The following is a 24,173-nucleotide window of genomic DNA, read 5'->3' as shown; positions in this document are numbered from 1 at the left end:
CACAGCTGTAGCCACTGTGCTGCTCCAGGGAGGGAGAGGGGAGAATGGGCACACTCATGCACCCCCTAGAGGGTACTTGCTGCCCTGTTAGGAGCTGCTGTTGAGACTGAGATAGGAGTGGACCACACTTCTCACAGCTTCCTGCTCATGCTGCTTGCCTGAACGGTGCCCCACCCTCTGTAGCCCCAGGCCCAAGGTTCCCTTTTGAGAGTTTAATGTTGGGCTGAGCTCCATGCAGTTTGAGCTGATGTGGCTGTAGCCTCTGCTTGACTAAGGACGAGCAGGGAGACCAGATCATCCTCCTCATATCTAGGACAATACTCACAGCTCTGTAGCAGGCTGCTGTGAGACAGCTGTGAACGAAACATACTCCCCACAGCTTCTTGATCATGCTGCCTGCCTGGGCAGTGACCCGCCCTCCCTGTTTTCAGGCCCAAGGCACCGCTTTGAGAATGTAGTGCTGAGCTGTGCTCCATCCTTGGCCTGAGTTTGGGCTGATGTGGCTGCTGCTGCCACCCAGCCAAGCAGGGAGAGGGGACCAAGGTTCTCCTACATATACCTAGGACAATGCCCAGTGCCTTACTATGAGCTGCTACGAGACCGAGACTTGAGTGGACCACACTCCTCACAGCTTCTCATCCGTGCTGCTTGCCTGAGAGGGGCTCCACCCTCTCTAGGTGCAAGCCCATGGCTGGCACCATTTTGAGAGGTTAGAGCCATTGTTTGGTGACCTGGCAGCGGTGGCCACAGCAAGCATTTTGGTCTTAGGTGAGATTAAAGTGGAAGGGAAGAAGGGTCCCCACAGGCAGAATTGAGCAGCAAGTGTGGAGAGTGCCCCAGTAGTAGGTAGTGGAATTACGCTCTCTCCCATCACAAGACTGGAGTGGGAGGAGAGTTGGAGAAGCTGAGGTTTTTCCCAGAGGGCAAGACTTTTCAGCCAGAGACAGCTTTGCAACCTAGAACTGGTCTGCATGGGTCACAATGGGGTGTCCCAGCCTGTTTCCTTGGTCAGTTGGGGAACAGTGCCCCACCAGCTCTGAGGAGTGGGAGGGAGGCAGACTCCACTCACCTGGAGATCTAACTCTTGATGCAGACTGTCCCTAAAGGAGGGGATAAAAGAAAATGTGAGTGCAGTGCCAGCCACTGAAGGTGGTACCACCAAAGCCTGGGAATGGACATGGAGAGGGGGGATCACACTTGCTCCGCTACCCTTCTTCTCTGTGCCCTGTCAAGGATTTGGAAGTGACTCTTCACATTGGGGTTTGGGGAATGTGGGTTGAAAGAGTCTGTGTGTCAAGCTTCTCCAGCAGCTCCACCCTACTGAGGGTGAATGTGCTCTGCGGAGGTGCTTTTTGTACTTTCTAGTGCTTCCACCCCTGCTTGTATCCATCAATTCTTACTCTTAAGCACCATCTACTAGACTGCATCCTGGATTACACCACCAAATAAAATTACATTGCTACAACAAGCAACTTCTGAGAAAGCCACTGCATGAACCTATTTGCAACCAAGGAACCTGTACAGAGAGTTGGCACTCTGAAAGCACCTAGAAACGAAGCCAATTAATCACACACAATATACACCACAGTCATACCCTCAAAGGGAAAAAGAATAAACAAGAAGCCCCATCCAAATGATAGAAAATTAAAAAAAGAGAAGTATCAGCTCTCTTAGATAAGGAGTAACCAGTGAAGAGCCCCAGCAATACAAAAAGCCAGAGTGTTTTATCACCTCCAAAGGATCCCACTAGCTCCCAAGCAATGAATCCTAACTATAATGAAATGTCTGAAATGACAGATACAGAATTCAGAATATGATGCAAAGAAACTCCATGAGATCCAGGAAAAAGTTGAAATCCCACACAAAGAAGCCAGAAAAATGATCCAAGATATGAAAGACAACATAGCTATATTAAGAACAAACCAACAGAAGTTCTGGAATTGAAAAATTCACATCAGGAACTTCAAAATACAAATGGAAGCTTTAATAACAGACTAGACCAGGCAAAAGAAAGACTTTCAGAACTTGAAGATCAATCTGTCAAAATGACCCAGTCAGACAAAAGTGAAAAAAATTAAAAAAAAATGAACAAAGCCTTTGAGTAATATGGGATTATGTAAAGTAACCAAACCTATGACTTACTGGCATTCATGAGAGAGAAGTAGAGAGAGTAAGCAACTTGGAAAACATATTTGAGGATATAATTCAGGAAAATTTCCCCAATCTTGCTAGAGAGGTCGACATGCAAATACAAGAAATCCAGAGAACTCCTGTAAGATGCTACACAAGATGACCATTCCCAAGACAGACTTGGGGATGGATAGGAGGGATAGGACTAACCAAAGTCCACATGAAAGAAAGAACTTTAAAGGCACCTAGAAAAACGGGTCATGTTGCTTATAAAGGGAAACCTATCAGACTAACATCAGACTTTTCAGCACAAACCTTATAAGTCAGAAGAAATTGGGGGCCCATTTTTAGTATTCTTAAATAAAATAAATGTCAGCCAAGAATCATATGCTGCCATGCTAAGCTTCATAAATGAAGGAGAAATAAAGTGTTTCCTAAACAAGTAATCACCAAGGGAATTTTCCACCACCAGACTGGCCCTACAATACATGCTTAAGGGAGTTCTAAATGTGGAAACGAAAGAATAATGCTTGCTATCATGAAAGCATATGTAAGCACATGGCCCACAGAACCCATACAGCAACTATACAATAAAGACTACAGAGTAACTAAGCTAACAGCATTATGATAGCAACAAAACCTCATATATCAATTTTAACTTTGAACATAAAGGGCCTAAATGCTCAACTTAACATACATAGAGTATCAAATTGAATGAAAAAACAAGACTCATTCTTCTTCTATCATCAAGAGACCCAATCTCACCTATAGGCTCAAAGTAAAGGGATGGAGAAAGATATGTCATGTAATGGAAAACAAAAAAAAGCAAGGGTTACAGTTTCTATATCAGAATTTAAACCAACAAAAATAAAAAAGGACAAAGAACGGCATTAAATAATGATAAGGGGCTCAATTCAACAAAACATCTTAAGTGTCCTAGATATATATGCATCCAACATTGGAGCACCCAGATTCATAAAACAAGCACATCTAGACTTAATGAAAGACTTTGGCAGTACACAACAATAGTCATACAACACTGATAGCATTTGATGTATCGCTGAGGCAGAAAATTGACAAATTCTGGACATAAATTCAACATGACCATTTGGACCTAATAGATATCTACAGAATACTCTACCTAACAACCACAAGATACACATTCTTCTTATCTGCATATGGAACATACTCTAAAACTGACCACATGCTTGGTCACAAAGCAAGTCTCAATACATAAAAAAAATCCAAACCATACCAAGCATCTTCTGAGACAACAGTGAAATGAAAATAGAAATCATTAGACAGAAGATCTCTCAAAACCATAAAATTACATGGAAACAACTAAAGAAATTGCTCTCAATAACTTTTGGGTAAACAATGAAATCAAGGCAGAAGTAAAAAAGCTTTTTTGAAATAGATGAAAACAGACATGGAATGTATCAAAACCTCTGGGATGCAGCAAAGCAGTGTTAAAGGAAAGTTTATAGCACTAAAAAACTACATCGAGAAGTTAGAAATGACATTGAGAAGTTAGAAAGTTCTCTAATTAGCAAACTAATCTTGTAGTACCTAAAGGAAATAGAAAAATAAGAACAAATGAAACCCAAAACTAGCAGAAGACCCATCAAAAAGTGGGCAAAGGATATGAACAGACATTTCTCAAAAGAAGACATGCATACAGCCAACAGACACATGAAAAAATGCTCATCATCACTGGCCATCAGAGAAACGCAAATCAAAACCACAATGAGATACCATCTCACTCCAGTTAGAATGGCAATCATTAAAAAGACAGGAAACAACAGGTGCTGGAGAGGATGTGGAGAAATAGGAACACTTTTACACTGTTGGTGGGACTGTAAACTAGTTCAACCATTATGGAAAACAGTATGGCGATTCCTTAAGGATCTAGAACCAGAAGTCCCATATGACCCAGCCATCCCATTACTGGGTATATACCCAAAGGATTATAAATCATGCTGCTATAAAGACACATGCACACGTATGTTTATTGCGGCACTATTCACAATAGCAAAGACTTGGAATCAACCCAAATGTCCATCAGTGACAGACTGGATTAAGAAAATGTGGCACAAATACAGCATGGAATACTATGCAGCCATAAAAAAGGACGAGTTTGTGTCCTTTGTAGGGACATGGACGCAGCTGGAAACCATCATTCTCAGCAAACTATCACAAGAACAGAAAACCAAACACCGCATGTTCTCATAGGTGGGAACTGAATAATGAGATCACTTGGACTCGGGAAGGGGAACATCACACACCAGGGCCTATCACGGGGAGGGGGGAGGGAGGAGGGATTGCATTGGGAGTTATACCTGATGTAAATGACAAGTTGATGGGTGCTGACGAGTTGATGGGTGCAGCACACCAACATGGCACAAGTATAATATGTAACAAACCTGCACGTTATGCACATGTACCCTAGAACTTCAAGTATAATAAAAATAAATAAATAAATAAAATACAGGATTAGAAAAAAAACTAGCAGAAAAAATAAAATAACTATAATCAGAGCAGAAATGAACAAAATTGAGACCTCAAAAACCATACAAAGGATCAATGAAACAAAAAGTTGGTTTCTCGAAAGGATAAACAAGATTGATAGACCATAAGCTAGATTAACAAGGAAAAAAAGAGAGAAGATCCAAATAAGCATAATCAGAAATAACAAAAGTGACATCACAAATGATTCCCCAGAAATATAAAGGATCCTCAGAGGGTACTATGATGAGCATTTCTATGCACATGAACTAGAAAAATCTAGAGAAATGGATCAATTCCTGGAAACACATAACCTCCCAAGATTGAACCAGAACAAACCAAAAATCTGGAACAGACTAATCATGAGTAATGAAATTCAATCAGGAATAAAAACCTACCAAAAAACCAACCAACAGAAAATAAAAAATCCCTGGACAACCAAATTGTACCAGATGTACAAAGAAGAGCTGGTATCAATTCCAATGAAACTAATCCAAAAAATTGAGGAGGAGGGACTCCTCACTATCTCATTCTATGAAGCTAGCATCATCCTGATACAAATATCTGGCACAGACATAAAAAGAAAAGAAAACTAAAGGCCGATATCCCTGATGAAAATAGACTCAAAAATAGACTAAAAAATCTTCAACAAAATGCTAACAAACTGAATCCAGCAGCATTGAAAAAAGTTAATTCATCATAATCAAGTGAGCCTTATTCCTGGGATGCAAGGATGACTCAACATATACAAATCAATAAATGTGATTCACATCATAAACAGGACTAAAAACAAAAACCATATGATCACCTCAGTAGATGAGGAAAAGCATTTGATAAAATTCAACATCCCTTTATGATAAAAATCCTCAACAAACTAGGCATCAAAGGAACTTACCTCAAAATAATGAGAGCCATCAATGACAAACGCACAGCCAAAAGCTGGAAGCATTCCCCCGTAAGAACTGGAAAAAAACATAGATGTCTACTCTCACCACTCCTATTCAACATAGTACTGGAAGTCTTAGCCAAAGCAATCAGGCAGGAGAAAGAAATTTATTCAAACAGGAAAAGAGGAAGTCAAATTATCTTTCTTCACTAACAATATGATTCTCTCCCTAGAGAATCCTAAGGATTTTTGTACATTCGTTTTATATCATAAGACTTTGTTGAAGTCATTTATCAGGTCTAGGTGTCAAATCCTTAGGATAATAATGTTTAAGCTGAGAAACAAATAAATAATGCAATCCCATTTAAAATAGCCACAAAAATATTGAGGAATACATCTAATCAAGGAAGTGAAAGATCTCTATAAGAGTAACTATAAAACACTGCCAAAAGAAAGGATGAAACAAACAAATGGAAAAACATCCCACACTTATGGGTTGGAAGAATCAACATCGTTAAAATGACTATGCTATCCAAAGCAATCTACAGATTTAATGCTATTCCTATCAAATTACCAATGTCATTTTCCATAGAATTAGGAAACACTATTCTAAAATTCATAGGAAACAAAAAATGTGCCCAAACAGCCAAGGCAATCCTAGTAAAAAAGAACAAAGCCAGAGGCATCACATTATCCAACATGTAAATATACTACAAGACTACCGTAACCAAACTAACATGGTACTGGTACAAAAGTAGACACATGGACTGATGGAACAGAACAGAGATCCCTGAAACAAAGTCACACACCTACAACCAGCTGATCTTTGACAAGGTGAACAAAAATAATGTGGAAAGAATATTCTTTTCAATAAATGAGCTGGAAAAACTGGTTAACCATATGCAGAGGAATGAAACTGGATCCCTTACTTCTCACCATATACAAAAATTAACTCAAGGTTGAAGAAAAACCTCAAACTATGAAAATCCTAGAAGAAAACATAGGAAATACTCTTCTAGATATTGGCCGAGGCAAAGTATTTATGATGAAGAGTCCAAAAGCAAATGCAACAAAATAAAAAATAGACAAATGGGATTTAAACTAAAGAGCTTCTGCATAGCAAAATAAAATATCAACTGAGTACAATGTACAGAATGGGAGAATATATTTGCAAACTATGCATCCTACAAAGAACTAACATTCAGAATCTATAAAGAAGTTAAACAAATCAATAAAAAGTAAATAAGCCCATTATAAAGTGGGCAAAGAACATGAATAGACACTTTTCTAAAGAAGACATAAAGCTGCCAACAAACATATGAAAAAGTACTCAACATGACTAATCATCAGAGAAATGCAAATCAAAACCACAATGAATTACCATCTTACACCAGTCAGAATGCCTATTATTAAAAAGTAAAAAAAAAAAAAAAAAAGATTTTGGCAAGATTGTGGAGAAAAGAGAATGCTTACATTCTGCTGCTGAGAATATAAACTAGTTCAGCCTCTGTGAAAAGCAGTTTAGAAACTTCTCAAAAAGCCAAAAATAGAACTAACATTTGACCTACAATCCCATTACTGGGTATATACCCAAAGGAAAACAAATCATTCTACCAAAAGACACCTGCACTCATATGTTTATCGCAGCACTATTTACAACAACAAGACATGGAATCACCCTAGGTTCCCATCAACAGTGAACTGGACAAAGAAAATGTGGTACATATACACATGGAATACTATGCAACCATAGAAAGAATGATATTATGTCCTTTACAGCAACATGGATGCAGCTGGAGGCCATTGTCCTAAGTGAATTAACAAAGAAAATCCAAATACTGTATGGTCTCACTTATAAGTGGGAGCTAAACATTGGGTACACAAAGACATAAAAGAGGGAACAATAGACACTGAGGACTCCAAAAGAGGCGATGGAGGGAGGCAGCAAGGGTTGAAAATCTGCTTATTGAGTTCTATGTTCACTACCTGGGCAATGAGATCATTAGAAGCCCAAACTTCCCCAGCATGCAATATACCCATGTAAGAAACCTGCACATGTACTCCCTGATTAACAAATAAAAATAATACATTAAAAAGGAAATATATTTAAGGCAAAAAGCATTATTCAGAGTAAAGAGGGATTTATTATTTAATAAAAAGGAATAATTACTAAGAACTTAACTTTAAACCTATTTTATATACTGGCATAGTTTCACAAAGTATAATGGGAAAAATTCCAAAATTACAAAGGGAAGTTGCCAATCATAGTGGTATACCTTAATATAGCTCTCTTAGAATCTGACAGATCCAGTATAAGAACGTTAGTAAGATAAATACCACAATTAGTAAGTTTGAGCTAAAGGTCACATATGGAGCCTTGCATTCAAGAAATGACGTGCGGCCGGGCGCGGTGGCTCAAGCCTGTAATCCCAGCACTTTGGGAGGCCGAGACGGGCGGATCACGAGGTCAGGAGATCGAGACCATCCTGGCTAACACGGTGAAACCCCGTCTCTACTAAAAAATACAAAAAAATTAGCCGGGCGAGGTGGCGGGCGCCTGTAGTCCCAGCTACTCGGGAGGCTGAGGCAGGAGAATGGCGTGAACCCGGGAGGCGGAGCTTGCAGTGAGCTGAGATCCGGCCACTGCACTCCAGCCTGGGCGGCAGAGCCAGACTCCGTCTCAAAAAAAAAAAAAAAAAAAAAAGAAATGACGTGCATGGAATATTTTATATAAACAAAACACGCACCAGGCTGCAAAGGAAGTGTATATAATTCCAAAGAGTCAATTTCATGAAAACCATGAGTATAATTTCCATAACGTAATTAAATTATAAACAAAAAAAGATGGTCCCCTAAATCCTAAAATGGCTTTGAACTAGTAAGTGTAGTTTTAGAATTGAAAGGGCTATATATTAAAACTTGTAGGGAAAAATTAATACAGAATATTATAATTCAGAGTAGTCGTTACCTCTGAGGAAGAGAAGCGAGAGAGAATAAGGGGATTCTGGGATGCTGGTACTGTTCTATTTCTTACTCTCAGTGATGGTTCATAAATAAATCTACACAGTTTGCGATAGTTAATCAAATTGTATAATTTTGATTTGTGCATTTTTCTGGATTTATGTTATCCTTCAATAAAAAGTAAAAAAAAAAAACCTGTGGGATACAGCTAAAGCAATACACAAATGTATGTTTATATTCTCAAATATATACATAAAATATGTGTGTGTATATATATAAAGTATATACATACACACACACACATATAAAGTAAACATGAAATACTGAAAATTCATGGGCCAAGCATTCTACTCAAGAAATTGTGAAAACAAATAATTTACAGTTTCTTAGAAATGAAGGAAGTTCCTAGTGAAAAATATTGACATTGCAGAAGAGGTTAAAGAAAACATTAAGATTAGGATTCAAGAGCCTGTTTATAAGCCTCCTCAGCAGGTTCTTTTTGTCACACTACCTAAGCGTATGGAAATAGGATGTGACAATATATTTTGGGTAAGTCCATGAAAAACTGGAAATGATTCTTCCAAGTCACAGCAAGCGAACCACGTAGCAGTAAGTAGCCAAGGAGCTTCAGGCTTAGGTGGGCGTTCCTATTTGAAGACAGAAAGAAAATGAATAACAATTCACAAAGGCAATCACAAAATATACTTTCACTTTGTCCAAGTGAAAAATCAAGCTCTAATAGTATGTTAAAATAACTGTTTTCCTAGGACAAGTAGTACAATATGGTGAAATAGAAACGGTGTTGAATCAATTCTAATTGTGGACCTTTGCACAGAAGTACAGCTGCTAAAAACTTTTCAGATTGACATTTACAGAAAACAAAGTTGACACTTAAATCTGCTACTTTCAGCCTGTTTTCCAACACCCCACACCAATCTTTCCCCACTCGCCAAATATTCCTATGGTTAATAATTTTTCTTTCAGATTACCAGATGTTCTCACCCCTAGGAGACAGAGAAAGCTGAGCATGGAGCAGTATCAGTAGCAAGACAAATGGCAACCTTATTCCAGCTCTGGTATAAGTGTTTGTCTAATTATTTTAGATATTCTCAGAAACTTCTGGGAGAAGTGTTATGCCATTTGGCAATATTCCGTGAAGCACTTACATGTGGGTAAACAGTTTTAAAAGAGACAGAGAAATAACTGTGATTGTAAGACTGAAACTAGTTCTTCAAAATTTCCTGAATATTTGCCCAAAGTTCCTTACTATATTTAAAAACAGGTTTACTGAGATACAATTCACATACTAAGCAATTCATCCATTTGAAGCATATAATCTAATGATTTCAGTATATTCACAGATGTGTACACCCACCATCACAATTTAGAACATTTAATTTCTTCAAAAAGATACTGTGCGCCCATTAGCCATTACTCCCCATTAATCCCATCCCTTGAGCCCTAAGCAACTGCTAAACTATTTACTGTCTTTATATATTTGCCTGTTATGGACACTTCATGTAAATCAAATTATATAATATGTGGGCTTTTGTGACAGACTTCTTAGCTTAGTGTTTTCAAGTTTCATCCATGTTGTAGCACATTATCAGTACTTCATTCCTTCTTATGGTTGAATAATATTCCATTGTATAAATATACCACATTTTATTTACATATCAGTTGATGGACATTTGGGCTATTGGACATTTGGACATTTCCACCTTTTGACTAGTATAAACAATGCTGTTATGAATATTCATGTCCAACTTTTTGTGCAGACATATGTCTAACCAGTAAGTATAATGGAAGTATTCCAAAAACTGAAAAAACCCCAAATCTGAAACGCTTCTGGGCCCAGGCATCTTGAATTAAGGAATACTCAACCTGTAATGCACTGTAGCAACTCTGAGCATGCACCCTTTCCCCAAAGGCTTCTTATTGTTACTTGCTTATTTGTTTAATAACTGACTGGATTATTTTAGTGGAGTCTCCCCACAACCCCTGCACAATATTAAGCCTCTAATGTTGCTCCTCAAGGGGTGCAGCCTTGGGAATGCCCACAGTTACCCTGGGATGTTCATAGCTTTTTCAGGGCTCTTTTTGATAGTTTCTTTCCTTGACTGCATCTAGCTGTTAAGCACCACTAATTGTGGGCTGATTGCTCTAATGTTTTTAACAATGCTCTTGGGGACATAAATTTCTCCTCAGACTAAAACATTCAAATCTGGGCCCTTTGAAGGAGTTGCTAAGGTCAGTGTTTGGGTTTTCTTCTGGTCTTTGGCAGGCTTCAGTGCCTTCTCCTAATCTCTGGCAAACCAGCTGGCTTATAGCGTTGTCTCTCTGTCCGGTAATTCCATCAGTTTCCTTTCAATTGCCTTTCACTACAACCTTTATTGTTTTAGAGAGCATCATTAGGCTTAAACTTTTCCATACTGTGTTGGAAATGAACTCAGTCACTCTGTGAGGAGATAAGGAACTATCTGTTTTATGGGTTGCTTCTCCCATTCAGGCAAAGTCTCCAAGCCAGGGGCATGACAATGTTGCACTTTTCGCAGAGGCATATTCCAGGAGCTGAGTATGCCATGGATGGGAAGACAGTAGCCTCAGGTCTCCTCAGCTTGCCTCTGCCATTGATGAACTACTATCTTAGGAGCTGGGACAACCGTGATGCTGCACCAAACATGAAGCCTCAGTCTCCCCAGTGGGGGCTGGGTGGAAGAAGGCAGCCCCACCTTTTGGCTGCACTCAACTGGAACTTAGCTTCAGCAGTAGGTAGCTGTGGGCAGGATGAGAAATGCTGATGTCCTGTCTTTCTCAGGAATATGGCCCTTTAACTGGCAGTGGGGAGCAGGCAGGAGCCCTGTCCTCTTAGCTGCATCAGTCTGGAGTGCAGTTCCTATCTCACTAAGCTGGGAGCAGGAAGGGAGGCAGTGGGTCTAGGTTCAAAGACCACAGACTCTTGCTGTCCTTACTGAGCCTCTAATAAATTATCTCAAATAAATGTTTATTCATTTGCTGTATGTGCCTGGGACCATTTCCAGATACTTTAAATGATCCTTACATAATTTTCAACAGTTTTGCTGGGGAGCAGGTATGTGAAGATCCTCACATACTGTCATGCTGGAAGTGGCATTTCCCTGTGTTACATCTTGATCCTAGATAAACCCCTCAAAGACTCTTAGATTAGTTAATGTTCACAGGCATTTACAAATATCTAATGCAGAATTCTGAGTGGTTTTGCTATATTTTGATCTCTAATAATAATGTGTAAAACAAATCACTGGTCTCTGTGCAAATTTTAATGAATTTTCCAGGAAATAGATATCATGTAAAGTTTTCTGGTTATGCTATTATTACATGCTAGCATCATTTTTTGGATTCCTAGCATTAAGAGAAAATGCTTTAAAAAATGTTTGTCCAACCCATGGTCCACGGGCCACATGCAGCCTAGGACGGTTTTGAATGCGGACCAACACGAATTCATTAACTTTCTTTTTTTTTTTTTTTTTTTTTTTTTGAGACGGAGTCTCGCTCTGTCGCCCAGGCTGGAGTACAGTGGCGGATCTCAGCTCACTGCAAGCTCCGCCTCCCGGGTTTACGCCATTCTCCTGCCTCAGCCTCCCAAGTAGCTGGGACTACAGGCGCCCGCCACCTCGCCCGGCTAGTTTTTTTTTTGTATTTTTTTTTTAGTAGAGACGGGGTTTCACCGTGTTAGCCAGGATGGTCTCGATCTCCTGACCTCGTGATCCGCCTGTCTCGGCCTCCCAAAGTGCTGGGATTACAGGCTTGAGCCACCGCGCCCGGCCGAATTCATTAACTTTCTTAAAACCTTATGAGATTTTTTCCTTTTGCAATTTTTTTTAAAGTTCATCAGCTATCATTAGTGTTAGTATATTTTATGTGTGGCCCCAGACAATTCTTCTTCCAATGTGGCCCAAGGAAGCCAAAAGACTGGACACCCCTGTTTAAAATATCATCGTTTAAAAACATTAGTTGTACAGACTGAATATAACCAATGAGAATAGCCTGGAGACCTCAATTTGCAGAAATCCATTTACCTTGTCCACATGTAATAGAAACCTGCAGATGCTTGAGGCTTTGTGTATTGGTTCCAGTTGTTTCTATTTGTCCCTAAATTCTAACTGTTGTGGTTCAATCCTGGAAATGCCTACTTCTGCTCACACCAGCCAGTCTCCAGCTGCAGACCACAGCATCTCCCCCTGCCTTTTGTTGTTGCGACATTCTAGAAATCTATGTTTTGCTCATCTGGATTTTCTTTATCTAGTGCATCCAGTCAACTCCAGATTCCACGGGGCATGTATCTCCTTCCTCTCTCTCCTCCCATCCTGGACACTCATCTTTTATTCTTTCTAGGTCTCTTCCAGAGCCCTTTTGCTGTACCATCTCCTTGCATAATGACACAATCTTGTCTTAGGTGTTTGGAACTCAGTGCACATTTTTCCACAGAAAAAGTTTTATATATGGAAGTTGGCTTCCAAGGTTATTCCAGAAAATCTAATTTAGATCCTAATGAATGTAGCAAAAAACAATGTAGCACTTACGATAAAAATAGAAAATACTAGTGTCAAAATGTCAAATGAAGTGACCATATAAAATATGCCCCCAAATACATTTCTAAAAATAATTATTAGTCAAGAATCCTTCCAATTTCCTTATGTCTACCATAAAGAAAAAGACAGTTTAATTAAAAATAATTCAGAGAAGTTTCTGACTATGGTAATTTTAAGTTTTGAGTTTATGGTATTTAAAACATATTTTAAACTTTTCAAAATATGCTGTTCATGAGAAGTAGGTGGTGTTGGAATGGACATGGGCTTTAGGAGCTCAGACACAGGTTTGAATCAGACTGTGTCATGCACTAGTGTGATTTTGGAAAGCTCTTTAACTTCTTTGAGTCTCTGTGTGAGAAAACTGTAAGAAGAGCTGTTGACAAGGCTGCAGTGAGGAAGGAAGGGCGAAAGCACACAGGGCAGGGCCTGGCTGAGTGGCTAACAGTCAGCAGTAGAGTGAACTGGCTAAGAGAGCAGGCTTTATAGACTGCAAGTGTTCAAATCCTGGTTCTAGGTCCTATTAAGTGTGTGATCAGGACAAGTTACTTAACCTTCCTGTGCCTAACTATCTTATCATAGACTAGAGATACAAATTAGGAAACTACCTAAGAAGAATACTGAGAGGAATAAGGGAGTTGATATACATAAAACACATAGAAAGCTCTCTGTGAATATGAACTGTGATTACAAGGATAAGACACATTAAGAGAGGAGTCATAGAATACGTGTGTATGCAAGATGGATGGGGGTCAGGGAGGAAGGAACATCTGGTGGAGACATCTTGTCTGGACTTTTTCTGGGAGCATGGGGTGCTGCGAGTCAAATAAAAGCATCAGGTTCAACCTCCTAGTGATACACTGGGGTTCAAATACTGGCAAACAGGTGCAGATGTCAGGTCTGCAGGGGCCAAGGACAGGACTTGAGACTTGCAGAGTTGGACAGAGCCAAGAATTTAGAGTGGAGCAGAGACCAAATTGTAGGCAAGGTTTAGGGGCTCACCTTTGTGGGCCACTAGCTTTGTGGTATGTGTGTGGGTTAGGCCAGTTTAAGGGACTGGAGCAAGCAGGACAAGCAGATGAACACGAAGAAGGGAATTGCAGCAGAACTCGTTTTACAGTATTACAGAAGGTGACAATCAAGTCATTTTGTCACTTCCCATGCTTTATAATGAGATGTATCTCCAGGCAAGAGAGGGTCATGGTTTTTAAAAAAAACTATTGCTAAGTCTGTGAATTGCAACTTTTACTGGATTTTGACTCTTTACATTTGTAAGAGGGTCAGCTTTTCAAAACATGTTCACTTCTATTAGCTCATTGGTTACTCCCAACATTCCTTTTCTATAGGTGAGGATAGTGCTCCATACAGAGGCTAAATGATACATTATACAGTTAGTTGGAGGCAGAGCTGAGTTATAACATGTGCCTCCTGACCTCAATTCCCCTCCACTGCGCCACACAGCCAAATGTATGGCCTTCAGCAACCAGAGTCACCACCGAGCACTGGTAGGTGCTTGTGGGCTCTATCTAGAATAACGATCATAGTATTATTCTGTTTTCATGCTGCTGATGAAGACATAGCTGAGAATGGGTAATTTATAAGGAAAAAGAGGTTTAATTGACTCACAGTTCCATGTGACTAGGGATGCCTCACAATCATGGCAGAAGGTAAAAGGCACATCTTACATGGCAGCAGGCGAGAGAGAATGAAAACAAAGCGAAAGGGGATTCCCCTTATAAAACCATCAGGTCTCATGAGACTTATTCACTACCACGAGAACAGTATGGGGGAAACTGCCCCCCTGATTCAGTTATCTCCCACCAGGTCCATCCTATAGCACATGGGAATTATGGTAGCTACAATTCAAAATGAGATTTGGGTGGGGACACAGCCAGACCATATGAATCATCATCTAAATGGGAATCAGGTACCTTTTCCAATCCTGCAGAACCTCGGAGAAAGAAATTCCATTCAGCATCAGTTAGGGTTCCTTGCTGACGCATCATCTCAACACAGAGCATAAAGCTGTAGATGAGTTTATGTTGTTCAAAAAGTCCTCTTGAAACATTGACATAAGCAGTTAGGAGAGTTTGTTCTAGTAGTATGTCCAGGCGCTGTTGTAGATTTTCCGTCTTTACAGAAGTTTCAATGGTGGTATTGAACAACTGTGCGAAAGAGAGCTCTATCAATGTCTCTGATTTAATTCATTCTCTGTAGAGAAGAAAAAATCTCTGTCTCCCTTGTTTGCATTCAGTGAGTAAACAGCAGCATGGGAGATGAATACAGTAAGTCCTCAATGTGGCCGATAGGTTCTTGGAAACCGAGACTTTAAGTGAAATTACGCACAGCAGGTCTTTGAATTATGAACAACCTTGCATTCAAAGTCATTTTGCTATTACACTGATGAGACCAAAAAAATTGGTTTCATTATATGTCATTTTGCTTAACAAAGTCACAGTTTCCAAGAACCTATCCTCAACATTAAGTGAGGACTTACTGTACTATGAAAAAGTCTAGAATTCATCCCAAAGTGATATATGATATTTGTTTTCTACACTCCCCTTTCTCTCCTATTTTTAAGAAATGGACTAATGCCAAGTTCTTGACAATATTCAAAAGCATCATCTTGATGTGAGACATGAAACTTTGGAAAATGGAGGTGAGCTGGCAGGACCAGTTTTTTTTAACATCTTCAACTCAGATTTGATAAACCCTGTATTTTGGGGTGAGAGATGTAAGAGCAAGGTAAGCTCATGCTTATTTCTTAGCACCTCCCCAAGATAATTCTTAGGGTGTAGAAATAATGTGCTAGAATTTTCCCTGAAATTTAAGAGAAACTGATTTTGGTGATTTTAAAGGAGATTTCTACCCTGTTTCCTACCTGTAAATTTTGAAAGGAGAATCACTACTGCAAAGGTGCCCCATATTATAAAGATACTGGTAAGGCAGTAGAGATGGTGGCATTGAGGGATGAGGCCTGATGTAGTCCTACCCATTTTCTGCAACTTCTAAGTGGAGTGGAAGGAAGATCAAAAATTTCTAAAGGTCCCAAGCTGTGTGAGGAAACTGAGCAGAACCTGAATGTGTGGCCTTCCATGGAAGTCATGGAGCAAGGAGGGATCTTGCAGCAGAGACTCAGGGAAGTCCCATCAGGGCCCCGAGGAGCATGTGTTTGTGGTCTCAGGATCCACAGCCTGAGGGGTAAAGTGGGAAGTGAGGTAGTACCTGCCCAATCCCTGGGATCAAGATATATGTTCATGGTGAGGGCAGACCGATCAAAACAGACTGGCAGCTAGAAGCCTGCTAAGGACCAAAGCAGATTAGGGTCAAGACGTGTCCTCTACTTCTTCCTAGAAATAACTGTGCTGAGGCTGTGCAGGCCTCTCCTACCCACCTCTTCTACTAACAGGATGGAGCACAAAGGGAAAGGGCCCAATTGTGTCAGTCTCCTCACCAAAATAGGTCTCAATTCCCCTACGTTAAAAGGGCTTAGAGGAAGCCTACAATTATTATAGGGAATTGGGAAAGTCCTTGTTGATTCTTCTGAAAGTTTGGTTGACAAGGGTAATAGAGTGTTGTTTTAACACACTCAGGAGAAAAGAGGACTCAGCCCTCTTTAACAACCTGGCAAGAAGCATAGAGGTTAAAGCCCAGTGAATATGTGATAAATATGGTACCAAAATACAACTGGTAAATCTCAAAATTCTCTAAAGAATTTCACTGTGAAATGGGTTTGGTAGAGGGTATCCTGGCCAAGACTGTCATCTACAAATATGTTTTGGATTTCTGGTTTCCCTTCTAATCTGTAGAACTCCAGAGCTTTGATGATTCATCCTGTATCGCTTTTACTTTCAGCCCAAGATATTCCAGGGCCTTTTCACTTTTATTTCTTGAAGGAGATTTTAAAACCTTGAAGAGCATAAATTCCAAAACACCCAGGATAAGAAAAGTATTATCAAAAAGTCATTTAGGTGGCATTACAGGATTTGGTAATCCTTATTTTGCTTGGGTTAATACCTGTCAACTAAAGGAAGGGAGCAGAGATATGAGAACCCAAACCCTTGCCTCTAGGAATTGAGGTTTGAACCCAGCACAGATGGCTTTTAAAGGCTGCTAAAATGAACATCTTGTTGAAAGACAGCCCAGGCCTATCTAAACAACTTGACTCCCATTTCTTTCAATTCCTCATTTCCATTCTCTCCTGGAAACAGAAATTGTTCCTGGACCTCCAACCATTATCAAGGGTACTAAATAAGACCTTTAGAGAAAAAAAATCAAGCTGTCATCAGAATTGTTTGACTATTTGAAGTTCAAGAAGAAGTGTTGGAATTTTATATGCAGAGATCAAAACAGACTCTTCATTGATGAAACACTCATGAGCATTATATGGCACTAAGCACCATTGGGGATATGGGATGGGTAAGGCTTCATTTTTGCCTCCTGGGAGTTCAGCCTCCAGCAGGAGAGAGAAGCCAACCACACAAGGCAATGTGGGATAACATTATGCCAGATGAAGCATATCAAATGTTTTGGATGAAGACTGCTGAAACTGTTTGCTACTCTTCCCATTGAGAGGTGGAGTCTAAATCCCCTTCTCTCAAACATGGACTATCCTAGTGATTTGATTGATCAATAGACTGTAGCCGAATTGATGTTGCATGAAATCCAAGGTTAGGTCAGAAGTCCTAGAGCTCCCATCTTGGTTTCTTTGAACATTTACTTTGGGGAGAGGCCCTCTTGGAACCCAGGTGCCCTGTAGTGAGAAACCCAAGCCACATGGAGAGGCCACTGCAGGTGCCATGGGTGACAGCCCAGCCATGTGAGTCAGCCATTTCGGATGTTCATTCCAGTCAGCCTCTAGATGTTTGCAGCTCCAGTAGCAGGCTTTGGTGGAGAAGGTGGCATTTGGGTTGGGAGGAAGGGCATTCCAAACAGAGGGAGTGTCAGAAACACAAAAGCATCCAGTTAGTCTTGGGAATGTAAATGGATCAATTTGGCTGTTGCACAGGAGTTGTGAGAAATGTGACTGGAGAGATGAAACAGGGACAGGCTGGATGTGGCTTTGAATTCCAGGCTATAGAGTCTAAATTGTGTTGATGGGCCATATCTGTGAAAATTCATTTAGGACCTAGGTCTGTGGAACAGTGTTTTGAAAACACTAGGCCTAGACTGGCCTGGCTTCCAGGTGTGTGAGCCAGCATTGACTATACAGGGGCATATAACAGGAAATAGAGATGTGTTGCAGGGAAAGAGCTTTATGTTTACTATTCTCTACTGTTTTCTACTGAGTGGCATGTATGGAGGGAGAGGCCTGTGTTGACTGAGTTATGTCATAGGTAGGGTATAAGCATGGATAAACAGAAAAGTGAGAGTAAGTTAAACTGTTTTGCCCAGAAAAGGAGATAGCACTGCCAAGAAGAAGTAGGAGCTGATGGGAAGACTGAGCCAGGGAGGCTGTGGTCGGGTGGGCTGAGAGGAGGTCACTGGCACCTGAGAGAACCTCTGATGCAGATGCTTGGTAAGTCTTGTTGTGTAGTGAGTAATGCAAACTCTCTGTCTTCCCTGGAAGTCTTTAGCAAAATTGACATTGCCTGCTGAAGCTTTGTGGCATTGAATTTGCTTTTGGAAAAAATGAATGCTGCTACAAAGAGGATAAGGAGTGAAAACATCCTACTCACGAGACAGCAGATGAAATTCAACTGTGAACATGAGATAAAGAAGAGAGGGTGAAATAAAACAAGAGTCTCATAGTCATATGGTGAAAGTGGGACAGGAACAAAGGAAAGAGATTCCTCTAAGTCAAAAGTGGGCGCACAGAAGGAAGAGGGACAGGTTGTTGCATAAAGGTTTGGGAAACAAAAGATACATAAACCAATTTGGTTAAGGTCAGTGCTGTTCGAACTTGAGATACAACAAAAAACACTAACAGTGGAAAGGAATCTAGATTACTGCAGAGGATGTCTAAAGAAATGGGACTGAGCTGTGACTCTTAAGAAAGAAAGGCAGGCATGAAGGAAAACAAGCATGCTAGTTAGTTGAGGAAGTCAGGAGCAAATGAAACTTGCAAAGCAGCTTTCTTCTCTTCCTCTACAGTGTTCTGTGCATACTGGGCAATCAAATCTTTAAAAAAATTCTAAATTTTATGTATACACACACATATATATATATATAATAATCACTAACTCTATTCTAAATACTGCATCTTTGGAAGGGCTGGTGAAATCACTCTTTTTAAAAAATTTTTAAATTTTTTTTTTGAGACAGAGTCTTGCTCTGTCACCCAGGCTGGAGTACAGTGGCACGATCTTGGCTCATTGAAACATCCACCTCCTGGGTTCAAGCAATTCTCCTGTTCCAGCCTCCCGAGTAGCTGGGATTACAGGCACCCGCCACCATGCCTGGCTAATTTTTGTGTTTTTAGTAGAGATGGGATTTCCCCATGTTGGCCAGGGTAACTCCTGACCTCAGGTGATCCACCCACCTCGGCCTCCCAAAGTGCTGGGATTACAGGTGTGAGCCACCATGCCTGACTGGAACCACTCTTGAACCATGTGTGCACCTGGGAGATTCTACCTGATAACTAGACTTATGGCTTGTGTGAGGCAAGAAGTAATTCAACGGTGTAATGGAGGCCAAAGAGATGACTTTCATTAACAACAAGAACACACTTACCTGTTTAAAATATTTTAATGAATACTGGTACATAGGATCTATTTCTGAGAGGCTTGCAATGACAAAGTAAATTACAGAGCCTTGAGTGGCCACTGGACGATACTTCTCACGAGCCACATTGATCATTTGCTCAGTGGACTCTGCTTCTTCCAGCCTGGTTTTAATGGCACCAGAAGTGATCTGAATAAACATACAATAACAAATTCTTAGGGATCTGTTCCAGAAAAATAGTGGGACATCTGGAATGTATCCAGTTAGGTCTAGGGAAGAAACAAGGATAGAATGAGTTGGTGATTATAGTAAGGGGTCCCCAGGTGGAATGACTGAGTCTCAGAGTTCATTGACCTTCTGAATAAGCTGACCTTTCTTCCTTCCAGAGTTAGGAATAGGCAGAGGGCAGCAAGCAATACAAGTAGCTTTGAAAACACAGAAGGAGCACGTCTCTGAGACTCAATCTGAGTTACTCCTGCAATGCAAACACTATTGTAGCACTCTGAATTGCTCCCGAACTTCTTTGTGAGCAGTCCAGGGCTCGCACAATGAATGAAGGAATGAAAGGAGAAGGGATACCCAGGAAAATGCCCGAAAGAAGGGACTAGAGAGTGGCTTGGAGGCAGTGAGTGGTACCACATCCCTCCCTGGAATAACAAGGGTGACTAATATTCTTGTTCTTTACCTAGTATTCCCAGGTATAGACATATGGGATAGAAGCTGTTGTTTGTGGAGGATTATAACCCTAAGTGAGTTAGAGATGCTTTCAAGGTCTTTTGGCTTTCTGCATTTTGGGTTTGTGGGTCTGGGGAGCCCTCTGCCCAATGGACCTTCAAGATTCCCTTCTCTGTGTCTCTCAGTCTCTCTCTTTCTACTGCTGTGTGTCCCTGCCTCCCCTCCCTTCCCCCATTGTTTTCCAGAGGTGGATATCCTTAGGTTGGGAGATCCTTTTGTCTCTAGAAAGTCAAAGGGTCTAGAGCAGGGACCATGAAAAATCATCAAGGGAACTGACTGCTCAGTATTTGCTCCATCAAAGCTAAAAGGAATCATCAGGTTCCTGTATAGACCAGTGCTTTTCAATGGAAATAGAATGTGAGCCACATAATCATACATGTTCTAAATTTATTAAAAATAAAAAATAAGTGACATTAATTTTAATAATATATTTTAATATACCCCAAATATTTTATCAACATATAATCCACGTGAAAGTTACTGAGATATTTTGTTTCTTTGGAATCTGTTGAAATCTGTTGTGTATTTTACACTACCAACACATCTTAATTCAGGTTAGCCATATTTGAAGTGCTCAACGGCCACCTATGGCTAGTGGCTACCTACCATAATAAAGAGTGTAAGTCTAGACTGTTTACCCCAGCCCACCAGGAAAGGGAGGGGAAGGATTCAGTGCAGACACTGTTTCCAGGAATCAGAAAGTTCAAACTCTCCCTGTAATATCCCCTTAGGGAGCTGAAGGGGAAATAAAGGGCAGAGTTGAGTAGGAAACCCCTATCTTAATATGGGACTCAACTAAAGCTTTCAAATCCAAGTAGAAAAAAAAAAGTTATACGGGAGCAGCTGGTGGATCGTGCAGGCCCACTAACAAATAATTCTTTATGTCTTAGGGAGCACAAGGCACTGATAATGTAGAACTCAGGGCTAAAGAGAAGGAAAGTGGATCATTTTCTTTTCTTTGCCAAAGAATATTAGAATACTATATGCCTCTGTTGAGTTTGGCAACTACTTGTAGACATTATGCCCTACAGACTTGAGGTTTCAGCCATGTTGAGAGAATATAAGACATATTTTTATGCAAGGATTCTGAGAGTTGAGAGGCATATAAACTGTAGCCAAGAAGTGGCAGGAAATGCAGCCAAGGATCAGTTTGATCCCTGCTCTATAGAAAGGATGACTCCAAGGCAGCTTCTTGCAAAACAAATAAGCCAGCTTATAGATAAAGATGGCAGTCATCGCATGTGTATCTACCTTTACTTCCTAGTGAAGTTACATTAAAATTGTAGGAAAAGGCTTAAAAATGCAGAGTAAACCCATAAAGATAGGAAGAATGGGAGAGGAAATATCAATGAATTTTGGGAGCTCGAAAGCAGACAGAAGGGTGGCAATGACTTAGCACACCCATAAAAATGGATTCCTACACTGGCAAAAGTGGAGAGCCATGAACTCACCCAATTTATAAAACAGAATCCTCCTCAAAGGCTTAAGAATTAGTGCAAGAAGCACTCTTGGAAGTGGGAAGGGCTTAAAATAAGAATTGGTGGTAAGACTCCCTAGGTCATCTTCCTACGCCACCCACGGCCAGGGGTTTGTCCCTTTCTCATCCTGGCAGAAAAAATAGAAATTTCCTTTGGAGAAAGTAAAACAGAGGGATTTTTGATGCAAGGAAGGAACTAAAACAGAGTGACTGGGTGACTGTATGCACACTGGATGCTGAGACCCTAGCCCTTCTCCTCTCAGACCCCAAATACTTATAGCCAGATCTTCACCCTTAGCCAATGTTAACATTTAATGTTCAGCTATAATCGGGATATAACTACAGTGGGAGGCCAGAGGATGGGAAGGTGTGTGTGTGTGTATGTGTGTGTGTGTGTGTTAGGGGTACAGATAACAGTTAAGATGCAAAATGAAAGTAGCTCCCTTGGCCGGCAGAGTGATTCATTCCTGTAATTCCAACACTTTGGGAGGCCAAGGCAGGGGGATTACTTGAGGCTAGGAGTTTAAGACTAGCCTGGGCAACATAGTGAGACACTGTCTCTACAAAAAATAAAAAATAAAAAAGCGAAAAATTAGTTGGGCATGGTGTTGTGCATTTGTGGTCCCAGATATTCAGGAGGCTGATGGAGGAGGATGGGTTGAGCCCAGGAGATAAAGGCTGAAGTGAGTCATGATCATGCCACTGCACTCCAGCCTGGGTGACAGAGTGATACCCTGTCTCAAAACAAAACAAAATAACAAACAAAAAACAAAAAATCAAGAAAGCTGCCTCTGTGAAGGGAGGCATGGGTGGCTGGTGGGAAGAGAAGGCAGGGAATGCTATTTTTCATAATAAGCCTTGTAGAAATATTTCATTCTTTAAAGAGTTGGCATGTAAAACTTTGCTAAAAATAAAAACAAGTGGGTTAACAGACAACTACCAGAAATAAAAATCCCAAGGAAGAATAAACGAGAGGAGGATAAAGAGACCTATGAACAGAAAAGCAAAAGGAGAGAGGAAGAAAACAAATTACTTGCTTATTACTGTTTTAATACTGCAATCTCAAGGGACTGTACAATACAAAGCAGTCAACCAGTTTTGATGTCAACAAAAGCAAAAAAGATAACCTATGTGCTTCTGGCTTAATAAAGTCAAGGGGATTTTTTTAGTAAATTATTTTGTTTCTCAGAAGTGGATGAAAATCATTTTGTAAGCTGTGTTCTTAGTATACACTCCTTAAATGATGGTTTGAATCTGAGAAATAATTTACTGAAGAATTTTAAGTTTAAGGTAAAACTTCATCTTACTATCAACACATTTTTGTTGAGTACCAATTGTGTGCAACCACCATGTGTAATCCTTGGAGAAGGAATATCAAAATGAACTATTCGCAGATTCCCACTGCATGGAACTTAACAACCCAACAGAAGAGATAAGCCATGTAATTGGGTAACTGTGACACAGGATAAACAGTGACAAGTGCTGTAGTAGAGATTCAGATAAGACACTATAGAAGTTCTGAGGAGGAGGAAGTTATTTCCAACTGGGAATATCAGAGAGAGGCTTCCTGCAGGTGATGGCATTCATATGAAAGTTTGTTGTGTTTGTTCCTTTCAATTTATATCCTGTCCCAGTTCTTTACATTACGTGTTTTATTTAAGAAATGCAGACAAGACAAGAGGAGTGGTGGTCTACAGTTTCTCCAAGTTTCTGTGGTTGGCAAGGAGCCCTGACAGGCAGGCACCTGTCTGTGTGTCCATGGAAGCCCAGTGTAGCCCCCGTCTTGCTTTAAAAGCCCTTACAGGACCCTCAAAGGCTGTTATAACTTTTGAAGTAACACACTTTCCATAAATACTAAAAATATTTTACTTGCCTTTGAATCCTGCAGTGTGTCAATAAGTTCTTCATTGTCCAGAATATTTCCTTCAGAGGTAAAGAGCATTCTCAGGATTTTCTCTTCAATAGTTTTCAGCTGGTTTTTATCAGTGTTGATCCTCACGATGAGCTTGATTCTTTGTTCTTCCAACTTGGGTTTTTCAAGTCGCACCACATCACTAAAACCAAAGTTTAGATACCTAAATTATGTCTCTGCCAGTGCCTCAAAGTTGCTTCTATTTTTCTTTCTCTGTTTGTAATTGTTCTTATTCTTAATACTATTTAGCTGAGCATTAATGCTGATGGCCGAATCTGAATGCACACCATGTCTCTTTTGCTGGGTTTACACAGAAGCTTCTGACTCAACTACATG

The 24,173-nt window shown here is 40.3% G+C and overlaps 1 protein-coding gene across 1 annotated transcript in view; it reads right to left on the bottom strand.

Moving 5' to 3' along the window:
- The window catches only part of DNAH6 (dynein axonemal heavy chain 6), a 353,105-nt gene that overhangs the window by 81,147 nt on the left and 247,785 nt on the right, over nt 1–24,173 (bottom strand). The window contains exons 59-62 of the mRNA XM_033175267.1: nt 23,799–23,979; nt 19,723–19,902; nt 14,982–15,215; nt 8,994–9,129 (exon numbers count right to left, since the gene is read on the bottom strand). Of these exons, the coding sequence (XP_033031158.1) occupies nt 8,994–9,129; nt 14,982–15,215; nt 19,723–19,902; nt 23,799–23,979 (731 nt within the window). The remainder of the gene's footprint in view (nt 1–8,993; nt 9,130–14,981; nt 15,216–19,722; nt 19,903–23,798; nt 23,980–24,173) is intronic.

This window comes from Trachypithecus francoisi, unplaced genomic scaffold (assembly GCF_009764315.1).
Source record: "Trachypithecus francoisi isolate TF-2019V2 unplaced genomic scaffold, Tfra_2.0 Lachesis_group17, whole genome shotgun sequence".
NCBI lineage: Eukaryota > Metazoa > Chordata > Mammalia > Primates > Cercopithecidae > Trachypithecus > Trachypithecus francoisi.
Note: the sequence above shows the minus strand (reverse complement) of the source record. Positions and strands in the feature narration are given on the sequence as shown.